General features: G+C 43.5%; 1 protein-coding gene across 1 annotated transcript in view; it reads right to left on the minus strand.

Moving 5' to 3' along the window:
• Positions 1-15,348, minus strand: part of CCDC61 (coiled-coil domain containing 61) — a 786,500-nt gene that overhangs the window by 313,331 nt on the left and 457,821 nt on the right. Inside the window, exon 10 of the mRNA XM_086938445.1 lies at positions 8,350-8,474. Coding sequence (XP_086794571.1) covers positions 8,350-8,474 — 125 coding nt within the window. The remainder of the gene's footprint in view (positions 1-8,349; positions 8,475-15,348) is intronic.

Genomic DNA, 15,348 nt, shown 5'->3' on the forward strand with positions numbered 1-15,348 from the left:
TTCAGACCGGTCTCCAATCTTCCCTTCTTGGCCAAAATTCTGGAAAAATGCGTTCTCCGTCAACTGAACAAACATATTGACACTATCAACTTGCTAGACAAGCACCAATCAGGTTTTAGAAAAGGTTGTAGCACCGAAACTGCAATCCTTAATATTGTGGATGACATCCGTAACTCCCTTGATTCAGACCATTGATGTTTACTCATCCTCCTTAACCTGTCAGCAGCCTTCGACACAGTAGATTATAGTCTTCTCATCAGGGCACTCAAAGAGCGGGTAGATGCAGATGAACAGGTTCTGCAATGGTTCTCATCCATCTTCCAGAATCGCTCAGAGTGAGCCAAAATCAAATCCTTTACTTCTGACCTTCTCCCCGTAAACAGAGGCGTCCCCCAAGGATCCGTTCTCTCCCCGCAATTGTTCAACATATACATGGTACACCTCACCTCCATTCTGAATAAAGCCAACATCCCCTTCCATCTATACACAGATGACACCCAGATATACCTGGAATCCTCCTCCCTCAACAACATTCTAAGACTCAATAATACTCTGAAAGAAGTCCAAGAGTGGCTATCATCGAACCACCTTAAATTCAATCAAGGTAAAACCGAGATCCTCCTCATCTCCAACAAGGAAGAAAACCCGCAAATGACAGAGTGGCGGAAAGCCATTGATGCACTCAACGCAAATCTCATCCTGACAAACTCAGTAAAATCACTAGGAATCCCCCTGGACCACAAACTATCCATGACTAACCACATCAAGAACTCCGCTAAGAGCGCCTTTTTCAACGTGAAGCTACTCAACAAAATCAAACCCTTCATTCCACCTACAGATCTCAAGCAAGCCACCCAATCTCTGGCGTTATCTAGACTGGACTACGGGAACACAATCCTCTACGGTACGCCTCTCTCCCACCTAGCACCCCTAAAAACTACCCTCAATGCAGCAGCCAGAAGGGTCTCCGGAGTAAAAAAAATTGACCACATTTCTCCTGCACTCGGAGATCTAAAATGGCTCCCAGTGGAAATGCGGGCCAGCTTCAGAACGGCCTGCCTGACACACAAAGCCTTTCACACAGGGAAACCAGAATACCTAGCCTCTAAACTCAAGAAAGCCGGTCAATCTAGAAGTCTCAGAAGTTTCAACTCCCTCCTTCTCATCCCCCTGAAAACACGCAAACATAAAACGGCAACCTTTGCACGGAATGCTCCAAATAATCTGGAACACCACCCCAGTGAACATCAGAACTATTCCTTCCTTTCTAAAGTTCAAAAGCCGCCTAAAAGCCCTCTACCTCAACCGTGCCTTCCCAAACCCAATTACGTAACTCTCAAGCTCTAACATGTCAGCCATCAGACCGCACACACCCTCAATCCTACCTCATACCCTCTATCTTCCCCATCGCATGGGGTCTACACCACTAGGAGAATCTCTCAGGATAATACTTTGCCGCGTCAGCAAGAATTCACCCTGACCGCTCTCCTTCAACGAGGACCTCCGATCCCCTGAGCCCTATTCCTCAGAGTCACACCTCAGACCCCATCGCGTGTGGACTCTTCGAACGCTTATGTTTGTTTGTATTTTACTTGTTGACTTTGTATTTGACTTCTACACATCCTGATGTGAAGCCCTCCGATACCCTCGGGTCTGGCCAGCGCTATAGAAAACTCCTAAAATAAATAAATACATTTGCAGAGAAGCACACATTGTTGCCTGGCAGACGTCCAGTAACAGAACTCTGCGTGCTAACACAATGTTCGCAGCTTGAGCTCTGGTGAAATGAGCTTGCAAACCTTCAGGAGGTTGCTTCTTGGCAAATGTGTAGCAGATTTTGCACCACCCGACCTTTCTTCATACCAAATCCCCCATGAAGAGTTAGTCGCCGGCCCGGAACTCTTGTGTGCGGAAAAGGTAGATCGACAATGCTCTTTTTGGTTAAAGACGGTAGGGATGTAGAGGAGCGAAAAAGGTAGGCAAGGTGACTGACTGGCCTACATGAAATGGGGTGACCACTTTCGGCAGAAAGGAGACAGTCTCACCACCAGTTTGTCACGATAGACAGAGATAAGGCTGCTTAGACAAGGCCTACAGCTCACTCACTCTGTAGACAGATGCAATTGCCACAAAGAAGGCTGTTTTTAGTGTGATAAGCCTGAGCGGAAAGTTGTGTAGAGGCTCGGAAGGAGCACACATCAATAAAGTCAGAACCAAATTAAGGTCCCACTGAGGCATGATGAACGGCGAAGGGGTGGACAATACCTTTCAAAAACCTATGTACAATAGGGGATTTAAATAGGTAGGGTCCTGTCAAACTTTTGTGTGTGTTTCGGAATAGACTTATAATTATGCAATAACAAAATGTGGTAGAATTGTAACATAAAGAACTTGTTACTTACCTATAACTCCTGTTCTCCAGTATTGGTATTTTTCATAGCTTCACATGCTTGAATCATTCCCCAAAGTGGGAGTCCCATGGCATCATAATAAAGCATTATATAAAGGGAGTGGAAGTTTCAGCTTAATAGCCTATCTATGTTCTTTTTAAAAAAGGACCAAAGTTGAACAATAACCAATAAGGGGAAATCACCCTAAGAACACGCCCAACAGGTTAGGTGCCTGCGAATGCATGGGAGTGACTCCTTCACTCCAAGAGAGATTCTTCAGTTGTCTTAAGTGCACCACAGGTCCTGCACAGAGCTGGCATGGAGCAAAGGCACAAACTAAGCTTCGGACGGAAAGGGGGACGAAGTCGAGCCCAGTTAAGGTCTAGCAAAGTCCAGAGTAGAAGGTCGAAGGTCAGTGGTTTCTTCTTGTAGAATATTGTCCACGTAAAACCTAAAGTCTTACAGCCAGGTAAGCCCTTTTGTACCCACGGGAGAGGGTTGAACAGATATGGGGGACCCTCGTAGGGGAGGGTCAGGACAGAGGGGTGGTTACACCCATGTCCTTTGTCCAGTTTTGCGCCAGAGCAGGAGCCAATAGCTCCCAGAACTGGTTTGAGCTGGACTATGCACAGGGACACCAAATGTGCCCCCAGTGCAGACTTTCAGGCACTCTCAAAGTGCACCCACCCAGCCCCAATGCACTAAACCCTGTCTGGGAGGTGGTCACACCTCCCTGTGACAGGATACCTATTGTGCTGCCTTCCTCTGCTCGAGCTCAACTCAGCAGCAGGAGGGCAGAAATGAGTCTCTGGTCAGCAGCATCAATTTTGTGCTGCCCAGGTCGAGAAGGCTGGCACTGGTTAGACCAGTGACCCTACGAAGCTCGCTTCTGAAGGGTGAAATCATTCCTCCCACACCAGTTACTAGTGCGGAGGTATGAATCCAAGGTGTACTAAACACAATATGTTTCTATGCAGCCGTTTTCGAGATAGCATTTACCGCGAGGTTTTAATGCACCTCTACCTATATGTCCCGCTGAGTCACAGACAACCCGGGAGAATGGTCTCCGAAGGCTGCAGGGGTGCACTGCTCAAGCAGGGGCACCCGCTCACATAAAACCCAGCACACTGCCTTCAGGATTTTTATGGCCTGCTATAGGGGTGACTAATAAGTTTTAAGTGTTAATGACCAATAGATATAGCAAACCTATATCTAAAGTAAGTGGTGCAAGCACCATCTTACACAGGCTGCAGTAGCAAACCTAGAGTTCCATTTTGCATGGCCTCTCATGGGTCATGTTATAGAGAACAATGGTTCCTATTTTCAGAGGAAGCATCACTTATATACAATAAACATACTCTTAATAGGTAGTATGTCTTTTGTCCAGCCGGACAAGAATTTATTTTGCAAATATATATAAAATTAAATTGTTAGAAACATTCAATGACAAGTGGGCACAGCCGTGACCCACGAAACAGTGAGACAACACAACGAAGCACAGAATGGCCAAAGGGCAAAGTGAAATACGTCTGCACACTCCTATTTGAAAGTTTTAACAGACTAAGATAATTTTCTTATACACCATTGCACATTACAATATTGCATAGTCATATTGCATATGGCGTTTTTGGTGTCAACGACGTTTCGATGCCACCACTAGATACTGGGCATCATCCTCAGAACAACATAATATTTCATTGCTGTCTTTATGAATTTACAATTGCACTATGCCTAAATCTCATTACTGCAAATTTGATCAGAAGCGGGCGTGATAGCTCGCGGTCACATGGGGCGGTTAGCCAGCTGATAGGGATCGTGTTGGTTCGGGAGCCCACTTGGATAGAAGAGATAGGGATTCCTTACAAGTGCGCAATCGCACAGTTTCAAGATCAGGAGCTCAATGGCTGGTCCGGCTTCAGGATAGGCATCTCATGGGTGGCACAATTCATGCTTAAGCCCATGGGAGGCCTCAGTGGTACCTATGCCCTGGATACCATATACTAGGGACTGATAATGGTACCCCAGTATCCAATCTAGAGTGTACCAAAGTACAGGTATGTCAATTTAAGGGAGAAAGCAGATAGACTGCGGTTCTGATTAGCAGGATACCAGTAAGACTGGTCAAAAAAAGTGAGACATCAAGCAACAAGTGGGCGTAACCATAAGAAGCGGATCCTACTTTCCTACAGTAATCATACATAAACATTGCTTCTTCAGGCACTTGAGTGTCCTGAGATCGAGAATGGGGCTTCACTCTGAGTTCTTCCTCACTAGGAGAAAACAGGAGTAAAACCCCTTTACTTTCTAAGAGTGTGGAACCTGTTCTATGGCCCTTTTTTACAACAGGTCTAAAACCTCCATGCGAAGAAGATAAGATGAGAGGAATTTAGTTGGTGGAGTTTGAGGTGGAACCGGAGTGAACTCCAGGGTATGGCCATATGGGATGAGATCTAGGACCCACTTGCCCCTAGTGATTTTGCTCGAGTGATGCAGGTATAGGAAAATTCTGGCACCCACCGACACAGGAGTAGGGGGCCCCTTGAGGTTGTCACTGCTTCCTGGTATTATCTTTGGTGGAAGCAGTTTCTCTCCTTCTTGGCTGTTGCTTAGAATAGGCTGCTGACTGTGGTGCTCCATAGGGTTAATGCCGCTGATAGACGGCTCGAAAGGACTGCTGGTAGGACTGAAGTTGAAATCTCTAGTACCCTCCACGATACAAGTAAGATCAGCTGACACGTGCTCTGTATAAAGGGGTCTTCTGGAACTGGAGAGTTCATAGGGATCTAGCGGCTTTAATATCTGCCTTACTGGCCTGCAGGGCATCATCAACGTGCTTCCCGAATAAAGAGTCACTGTCGAAGGACATATCGAGGATCTTAGTTTGAACTGCTGGCCGGAAGGATGTGGCCTTGACCCAACCCTGGTGCCGAAGGACAGCTGATCCCGTCAACTGCTGAAAGGCTATGGAAGCAATATTGATTGTTGTGACTCTTTTCCTTATATTATCTAATAGCCTGCCCTCCTTGCCAGGCGGAGAACAGATTGGGGTGGATGGAGTTTTAGGCCTGTGGTGTGCATCCTGAGTAATGAGAGAATAAGGGTTTGGATGTCCGATCAAACAGGCAGGTGAATCCTCTCGTACTTTATATTTCTTATTTAGCCTTGGGAGAACGGCAGTGACAGTCGCTGGTGTCTTCATTATTTTTACTTTATCCTCCCAGATATAATCTACAATCAGTATAGCTCAGACTTTTTCTGGATTCCTCCTTGAAATCGTACAGAAAACAGTCCAATTGTTTGACAGTAATGGGGACCTGGAAAGGCTTGGCTGCTCTCTCCATTAGCGGGTGAAACCCACCAATATCTTCTGGTGTAGAATCCACTGGTTGTGGGGCTGGAGATGAAGGTAGAGGAATTTTGATAACCATCCCATTCATTGGTGATCGTTCAATTGTCTGTTATTGCACATTCTTCTCTATCCCCCTCACCGTCATCATCATCTGAGTAGGCAGATCCCCTCGAGGAGCCAAGGGAATGCAGGATTGTGGTGTCATTCTTGGAGGGGGGGAGGCAGAGGCATTTGGCCAGGTGATTTAGGTGCGGGTGTAGGTACCACTGCAGATGATTGTTGCACTTCAACTGGTGTTGGGAAGTGCTTGTAATAGTCTAGAAGCATGCTTTGCAGGTCTTGCACCGAAGCAGCAGGAACCTGGACCATGCCTGGTGGTGGTGGAGGAGTATATGGATGGTATTGCTCCACATAGTGGTGGCTTTGAAAAACCGGCTCTTAATAGTCCTCTTCATCTTGGTATTTGACATGCAACTCCAAGGGGCTGTGGGCTGCACCAAACATTCCTTGATCTTCGTCCTGTGATTCTTGAAGATCCAACAAGTGGCTGGGTTGGTAGTGGGGGCACTTTACTATGAGATGTGTATTCTGGACGAATACTTTCTGGAGAAGGCAAACGTCTCGTTGACGAGGTAGTCGACGGTAGATTCAACGGTTCGGATAAATAATTTCTTTTTTTCCAAACCACTGATGGCTCCTCAGTACATCTTAATAAAGCCAGACAAAATGGCTACTCTTTATTATATGAAAAACACAAGGAAGAAAAAAAATCACAATTGCTGCTGCAGAAAGCTCAGTATGTTTGTCACTGTATGTTGAGAGACAGAGTCACTCTAACAAAACATTGTACCAGACCTCCAGATCTGCAAGGCAAAAGCCTTAAACAAAGAAAACAAAAACTGCTAAGAATACGGGCAGGATGACAGACAATTAAACCTGGCATATCTGAGGTGGGGCATGTCACCCCTAGATTAATTCAGATCACCAGAAAATTCAAAGCATGTGTTAGTTTCCTAGGGCTTTGGGGAGAGGAGTTGGCCTAATGGCTAGGGCGGTTGACCTCAAATCTGGGGAACTTTGTTCGAGTCTCGCCAATGACGCTGAACATACTGTGACTCTGGGCTAATCATTTAATCTCCCTGTGTCTAACAAAAAAAAATTAATGTGTCCTCCTGTATCGCAACTGGTGCTATGTAAAGCGCTCTGATACCCAAGTCGGGTCAAGTTTGCGCTATATACAATTTCAGAAGAAAAAGGGAAGCCGTGGTTAAGGTCATTTGCTTAAGCCTCTCCACCTATTCCGCAGATCCTCAAGAATCGTTCGGACACTGAAGAAAGAAACATGCAAATTAATCTTCATCGCTTCAGTATGGGCCAGGTAATTCTGGCACATAGACCTCTGGAATTTATTGATATAGACTCCAAACAGATTAAAAACAGAGGCTCATCTCCTATCCAAAAACCAGAGACAACTTTTCATCACAATCCAGCTTTGTTCTTCTCATTATACAGGCAGCCACCCAACGTTCTAACTATTGTTTCAAATCAACAAACACTACATTAATCTTGTTCACACTGTATGTATGGAAGTATGTGTAGAGCACAAAGCTAGCGTGAGAGCAACAGAGCGCTGAACAGGGGGCATGGTACCCTGGTAGATTCAAACAATGAGGGAGTATTAGGCTGTTAGGTCAAGGGTAGGGTTTTTTGAAAAGGTGAGTCTTTGGCTTTTTTCTGAACTGAAGGAGAGCCAGTGCTGATCTGATATCACTAGAGTACTGTTCCAGATCCGCGGACAGAGAAGGATTGTCTTCTGTTAATTTACTTCGAACAAGATTTCGTCTCCAGTCTAGCAATATCCAGGGTCAAAGTCTATGGTCTTTCCCAGGCATGGTTTGCACGTTTGCCAGGTCTTGTTGCGCAGCATAATGCAGAAAACAGTGCTGTGTATAAGTGAAAAAAATTGGAAGGGAGCCACTCTGTAATGAGCCATCGGTATCATCTTTTGTCACTCATGTCCTGGTTGGGAGAAGGTGTCGGGGGGGGGGGGTGGGGGGGGGGGGGGGAATAACACTCAAAATCCCTACACCCCTATTTCTGATAAAGGATCACGCTGTAGAAACGTTTACACTTCAGGAAGACCAGGATGCCTGTAGCATGTTGGCAATCACGCATTTGATTGCACTGTATAATATACCTGCAATGTTTCAATTGTAAAATACATTTAGAGCTGGCAATTGTATACAATAATTGAGAAAAAATAGATATGTCATTCTGGAGGGTCCCTATGAATTTTATTTACATGAGGGGGAATGCCATATAAAGTCTTAGGTCCTCTGGCCTTTAGGAACCTGGACGAGGTACGAGATTATGGTTTCTTGGTGCAATAATATCAATCAGCCTCTGAAGGACAACTCATTTACTCACAGAAGAGCAGCTCTATTGAATAATATTCCTGTCAATTGACTTTGAAAAACTACTGTCCTCAAGGACGCATGGCTAGTTACCTGATCTGTGAATAGATGCATTCTCCTTAGTGGTACGCATTATAAATAACCTATGATGACCATCATCGTCATGACAGAAAATCTCAAAGATACCTCTACGTACCGGATGAGCTGCGACCTCTGTTTTTGCCAGCACTATCTCCTCTGGCACCCCTTGAGCCTCTTGAAGGTAATCTGCCTCGGTCACTTACTGGGGAACTTCCTATTTCCCTCTGGGTCCTTCGTATGCTGTGCAAGGGAATATCACATGACACCATTAAAAACATGATAAAATGAATTGCTTTTAAAATGGCTTCTCTTCCATCAGTATCTTAAAAGCATTGGTAAACTACTTCTGAACATAAGGAAAAGAGGACATGTACTTCTTTAGATTACTAGTACTGGTAAAATAAATGAAAAGTCAATAACTCCTCACAATTGTAACATTGGTAAATATCCTAATCATCACATCTGTAAAAATCCTAGCTTGCTGTACGTCATCTTCTGTTTCCCTCTGAGCTGGTACAGAGTCACTCCAACAAAAGTGGGCATAGAAACCATATAAACCCTCAACGCTAACTTTTAATTTCCCATATAATTAGTGATTGTCATATCAATGAGTTGGGTGCTTGAATAATCTGCCATTGATAAAGAAAACAATGGTTTTGGGTGGCCTCAACAGGTCCTAGTGAGGTGGAGTATAACAATGGTATTTGAATTAATCCTGGGAGACAGTTTTGTTAGGTAGCATACACATAGAAAACTTTATTTATGTTTTTACAATTATGCTTCTCAGGTGCTCACACATGTGACAAAGTGCTTATAGTGACTGAGTGAATATTGTTAAAAAAACTATATACAAGGTTTCACAAACAAGGGTATTCCCCAAAGAAATATATACAGTAGGATAGGGAGTTTCCTTGAATGGGTCGACGGCGTTTCAATCTAAATAATTCTAGATCATCATCAGGACGTGAGCTTTCCTGAAAAAATGATGAATTTAGATTTTAATACTGAGGCCTTACAAAAAACTTTCTAAACAAAGTGATATGGTGCTCCCAGTGGCATATAATTCATGCACATTTCTATACAATTATTAGAAATAGGCAAACCGTGGATTAAACGCGCTTTTTTTAGGGAGGGTAGAGTTCTTTAAGAATTGATGTTAATTACGCGCTTTTTGGCGTGAGTGCGTGCTTACTTCGCAAAGGTAGTAGAATTATTTTCCTCAGATATTGGCGAACAAGGTTCTTAAGCTGTTGTAACTGATTGCAACTGCCTAAAACAAGGGGGAGTCAACTAGACATATGATGATCCCTTCAAAGTTAGGATATAATGAAGTACAGTTGGAGACTTACTCGGCGTATTCTTATCAAGGCTTGAGATTTAATTCTTGGTGAAGTTGGTCTAATTATAAAGTTTCAACATTGTCTAGGAGCAAGATGAAACCAAGGTTAGAAATTAATAAACGAGATTATTTGATGAGGAGACAATAGGAATAGAGGTATTTACCGATAGTATTCTATTATTGGTTGCAGAGGTTAAAATAATGAATATAGATTATAAGCCGATTATTTATCTGAAATAACGAAAAAAAGAAGTGATTATTAAAGATCAATTGAGTGTGGTACATGCTTATAATTTCCGATATCCAAACATTGGAGGAACATTACCCGATGATGGTTGCTGTGCAATGTTCCGGCGGGAACTGGGGATAAAGAATGAGGGAGGCATTAAGAATTGGATACTGCCACCCAGCTTTTGAATAGTGCATGGGGTAGAGGCATTCTCAGAGACGGCGCATGTACTCACTTAATCTCCGCGGTGCGCGGCTCAGCTACCTCTGCCTCGCTGCTTCGGCGTGCGGTAGCGCCACAGCGGTTACTTCCTGGTTATTAGCGCATGCGCCGGCGAATTGTCAATCACGCATGTCTTGCTCCTAGACAATGTTGAAACTTTATAATTAGACCAACTTCACCAAGAATTAAATCTCAAGCCTTGATAAGAATACGCCGAGTAAGTCTCCAACTGTACTTCATTATATCCAAACTTTGAAGGGATCATCATCTGTCTAATTGACTCCCCCTTGTTTTAGGCAGTTGCAATCAGTTACAACAGCTTAAGAACCTTGTTCGCCAATATCTGAGGAAAATAATTCTACTACCTTTGCGAAGTAAGCACGCACTCACGCCAAAAAGCGCGTAATTAACATCAATTCTTAAAGAATTCTACCCTCCCTAAAAAAAGCGTGTTTAATTCACGGTTTGCCTATTTCTAATAATTTTATAGAAATGTGCATGAATTATATGCCACTGGGAGCACCATATCACTTTGTTTAGAAAGTTTTTTGTAAGGCCTCAGTATTAAAATCTAAATTCATCATTTGTTCATGAAAAGCTCACGTCCCGATGATGATCTAGAAATATTTAGATCGAAACGCCGTCGACCCATTCAAGGAAACTCCCCTATCCTACTGTATATATTTCTTTGGGGAATACCCTTGTTTGTGACACCTTGTATATAGTTTTTTAACAATATTCACTCAGTCACTATAAGCACTTTGTCACATGTGTGAGCACCTGAGAAACATAATTGTAAAAACATAAATAAAGTTTTCTATGTGTATGCTACCTAACAAAACTGTCTCCCAGGATTAATTCAAATACCATTGTTATACTCCACCTCACTAGGACCTGTTGAGGCCACCCAAAACCATTGTTTTCTTTATCAATACTTCAACCTCAGGTTTTACTAATGGGGTACCCTTGTTCTCCATAACTACTGAATAACCTGCCAGGCCTTATAAACTCAAAGAATTTGGGCCTCCTGGAGCCACGGGTTCAAGCCTCCACTAGACACTAGTAACTGAATTTCAAAGTCTTTCCACAAAGTAGCTGGGTTGTGGATCATTAAGGACACTCTCCCACAACAACCCAACTAAAAGAGTACCTGAAAAACAGATGTAATCCACATCGAAAATAAATTACCTTCTGCATATTTAGGGATTAGTGGGTCTAGAAACGGTTCATGTCTACTTTAACAGTTCCTTAAGAGATGTTACAATCGGGCAACTCGTCACTTTTCGCACTAGGGAAAGTTACCCTCCTCTACCAGGATGAGGATGTGGCCTAACGGCTTGAGCGGTCGACCTCGAAGCTGGGGAACTGGGTTGAGTCTCGGCAGGGACGCTCATCATCCTGTGATACTGGGCAAATCACTTAATCTCCCCATGCCCAACAAAATGAACGTGTCAGTCTGTAATGCAAAAGGAGCTCATGTAAAAGCACTCCTTCGGAACGAGTTCAAGTTATATAAAACTCAAAGAAATAAAAAATATTACCGGGATGTCCAACCTAGTAATTCACTGAAGGCAGTAACGGAAATGAGGGTTCACCAGACTATGTCCAGTTTTCAAGAAGTTAATTTCGTTCATTGAGGTTCATGTAGCCTATATATATTACATGAATCTTATAAAAGGAAATACACTTCTTCAAACCTGGACAGTAAGTGAACCGTCCTTTCTGTTGTTATCCTGAAGAGAGTTCTGGAAAGATTCCAGTAATTCCTAACCATACAATACTCAACCGCAAATAAACCAGCTTTCCCAAGCAGCCTTCTCCAACGAGTAACTTGTGAAAGCTGCCAGTAAGTTGCTCTCCAGTATGCAGCCCAGCCTACTAAATTAGAAGCTTTTGCTCAGTTAAATTAATATATGTATAATAAAAGCGTACACTGGAGTCCAAAATGTGTGTATTTTCAGAACTTAAAACCTGAAAAACCTCCACTGGCTCCCCGTCAACAAGAGGATTACTTTCCGCCTCCTAACCCACGCACACAAAGCACTTTACGAACTTGGACCCGAATGCCTCAACACACGACTTTCCTTCTACACCCCCTCCCGCCAGCTACGATCCTCCAACCAAGCCCTTGCTACTGTACCCCGCATCAACAAAACCACCATGGGAGGTAGATCCTTCTCCTACCTCGCAGCTAAAACCTGGAACTCACTCCCCACTCACCTTCGTCTCACTCAGAACCACCTAGCATTCAGAAAGCAACTTAAAACTTGGATATTCGACAAGTAATTCCCCACCCTTCTTCAAGCGCCTTGAGACCCTCCGGGTATGTAGCGCGCTATATAAATCCTTTGACTTTGACTATGGTGCTTGGAGACAAATTGTTTAATTTCCAAAATATATTTAAAGCAAAGTTTAAGTGAAAGATTATGCAGTGTTACAGAGAATTATTATTGATATTATTAACTTGTTGCCAGGTCCATTCAGAGGCAACAACTGTTATGTATTGCTCATATAAAGACATTCCACATTGACAAAACCTTATTTCATTACAACTGGCAACCGTCCCTGATGCACCGAGGATATCACTGCTGGTCATCTTGCATATTAATGCCCATTAATGTGATCTAGGCCGATGTGGTCACTATTACAACTCTCATAATATTAGTAACGAAGGATCATATTCATTGCACATACGTAGCAGTTTCTACAGAAAAGGTGGACTACCCTAATCCAGAGGCACTAAAAGACTGAAGTGCCATAGATAACAAAATTCAACCTGTGACTCTAGGACACACATATAATTACATTGCAAGGCAATGCTTGATGTGAAATTAAACTGTGTATGTCCCACACTTTCATCTACCTTTCTGCAGGTATGAGGTGTTAGTCTCTTTCTTCTACCAGGCCTTCTCAGTGCACTCAGACAGCTGCTGTGAATTGTCTCATCAGGACTGAGAAACATTAGCTAAGGCCTATCACCAATATGGACTTCAGCTACTCTAAAGATGGTGTGGGGCAACCTTGACGCCCCAGCGCATGTTCTACCCTGCTTCCGTTATCATCTGAGGATAGGGGGCAGCCCTTCCTCCATTTGTGTGAAACAGTACCATAGAGACGCACAACATTTGGCACCCAATAATTGCAGCAGCAAATGGATTTACAGCATTAACTGCAGTTTGCTAAAGGCTGCTCCTTGAACCTGCTTCATGTTCTGCTCAGTTTTAGCTCTGGGGTGCCTATTACGATCTTTTCAGGAGGGAGCAGCTCTCACAATTTTTACTCATACGATAGGTTCGCAGATTACAATTCCTCCTTATATGTTCTGCCTGCAAGCCGGGGCTGCCGAAGAACGTGGTCGAGTCTCTAAGCGCCAGTGATTTTCTGCTCCCATCTTTGCAGAGCTCAGCGGGCTGAATACAAGACCCAGCTGTCATGGCGGTGTCTGTACTGCAACCAAAAGACTGGGCCTCAGCGGAAGCACGTCCAGCAGCTACTAGTTTGTTTCGCTTACGCGGCCATGCTGCAGCCGCTCAGACATCTGGAATCTTTGTTAATTACCTTAGGCAATTGGAGATTCAGCATGGAGTCCTGTGAGGTCCATGGCATTCTTCTTTTTCCTAGCATACTCCAAAGGAAGGTCAGTGGCAAAGACTCCTCCAAGTCAATTGATGATTCTTTGTGCTTTAATATTCTTTATCCATTCTTCCCTCTCCAAGAAGGAGCACAGTTAGAATGGTGGGATTGTGCCCGGACTGAAGAGTATAAAAGTGGATTCCGATACAGGATGGCTGTGCCACAATGCATTCAAAGTATTTTTCGTCCGGATCATCACCCACTCACTTTTCTCTGACCCCTACCGTTGTTTGCTACAGGTTTCCACTTTCCAACCAGTTCCCCTGTCTTACCATCTTTTTAAGATTCCGGCCTGATCATATGTTCAGTCAACCTTGTAGATTCACTAGTTCAGTTCAACAGGATATTGTACGTTTTTTGTGCCTATTTGGCTTTTTCAGCCCTTTAGGGCACATTTTTGGAGGCATCAGTTTTCCAGTGATTTTTAAATGCACTTGAAGGCACTGTCGTGACTGAAAGGAGAAGCTTTACCTCAGTCAGTCGCTTCTGATGAACGATAATTTGTGTTTGTTCATTGACAGATTGTAGTGCCTATGAACTCAAGTCACAGGGGTAGGGATGTCTATTTACTATGGAATGGAATCTAGTGGTTACAACATAAGCACTAGCTCAAACCCTGAAGGAACAAAATCAAGAACTACAGCAATTTGTGTGATGTATCTTTAGCATTACAAAAGGCATTGGTAAGTAGACCCATAGATCCGATAATGGGTCCTTCAATAGCCCTTTGCTCTTCTGGTGACCAAAGTAAGACTGCACATTTTGCCTGTCGACCCGCAGAATTTGATTAGAACAGGCCAAGACCAGTTGTCTAAACGATTCTCTCACTGGGCTAGCCTTATCATGGACCATGCTCTTAGTTGCAGCAAAAAATCCTATTTCAACAAATTACTCAAACGTCCTTTCTGTCTTTAAAACCAATGTTAGAAAGACCAGAATATTCAGCTGAGGAAGCCCTCTATGACATTTAGCCGGGTACTGATGACGTCTTAACTTATATTATGAAGTTTTGGCAACTACCAGCCCAACCCATTTGGGTAGATCGGACCCTCTTGACTGTTACGAGGTCAAAAGAGGAAATCAAGGCTGAATTGGTACATTCGACTTGACCAACAACTTCTGAACTTATTGATCTCGCACTGCTAATAGTCTACTGAAAGAGCAAAATAATTAGATGCTTAAACAACAGCCTTCATTCTCCTATGGATATTCGAGACCTTTGCTCACTAAAGCCCTGAGGCCTAGTCTCAAGAATCATAAGTAAAAACCAAAGAAACACCTATGCAGACCAGGCAGCTCAAGCAATATTGACTGAATCAGTGTGATTTCAGTCTATATTGGGGCTCCCTAGCTCGTTTAATCCATTCTTGCTGAATCTGGCCTGAATGACTCTCGGGATCATTAGGTCTCATTCTTTGGAAAAGGGGGAGCACATCAAATTCCTTATGTTGTGCAATCTAGGGAAGCCTCCTCTTCCTTATTTTTTACTCCAATGAATCTAACCTTGTCCAAAGGATATGGTCTTGATGTTTCTATCTTGCTGAATTGTAGTGCCAGCAGTCGGTACATTGATGAGAATTGGGCAGCTGCAAGAACCTTCATCGCATTCTCAATAAAGCACCGGTGCTAGTTCAAACTGTAGATGGCAAGCACTAGTATCTGGTCCAATTAAGATAAGGACCAATCATGTA

This window comes from Lissotriton vulgaris, chromosome 9 (assembly GCF_964263255.1).
Source record: "Lissotriton vulgaris chromosome 9, aLisVul1.2, whole genome shotgun sequence".
NCBI classification, from domain to species: domain Eukaryota; kingdom Metazoa; phylum Chordata; class Amphibia; order Caudata; family Salamandridae; genus Lissotriton; species Lissotriton vulgaris.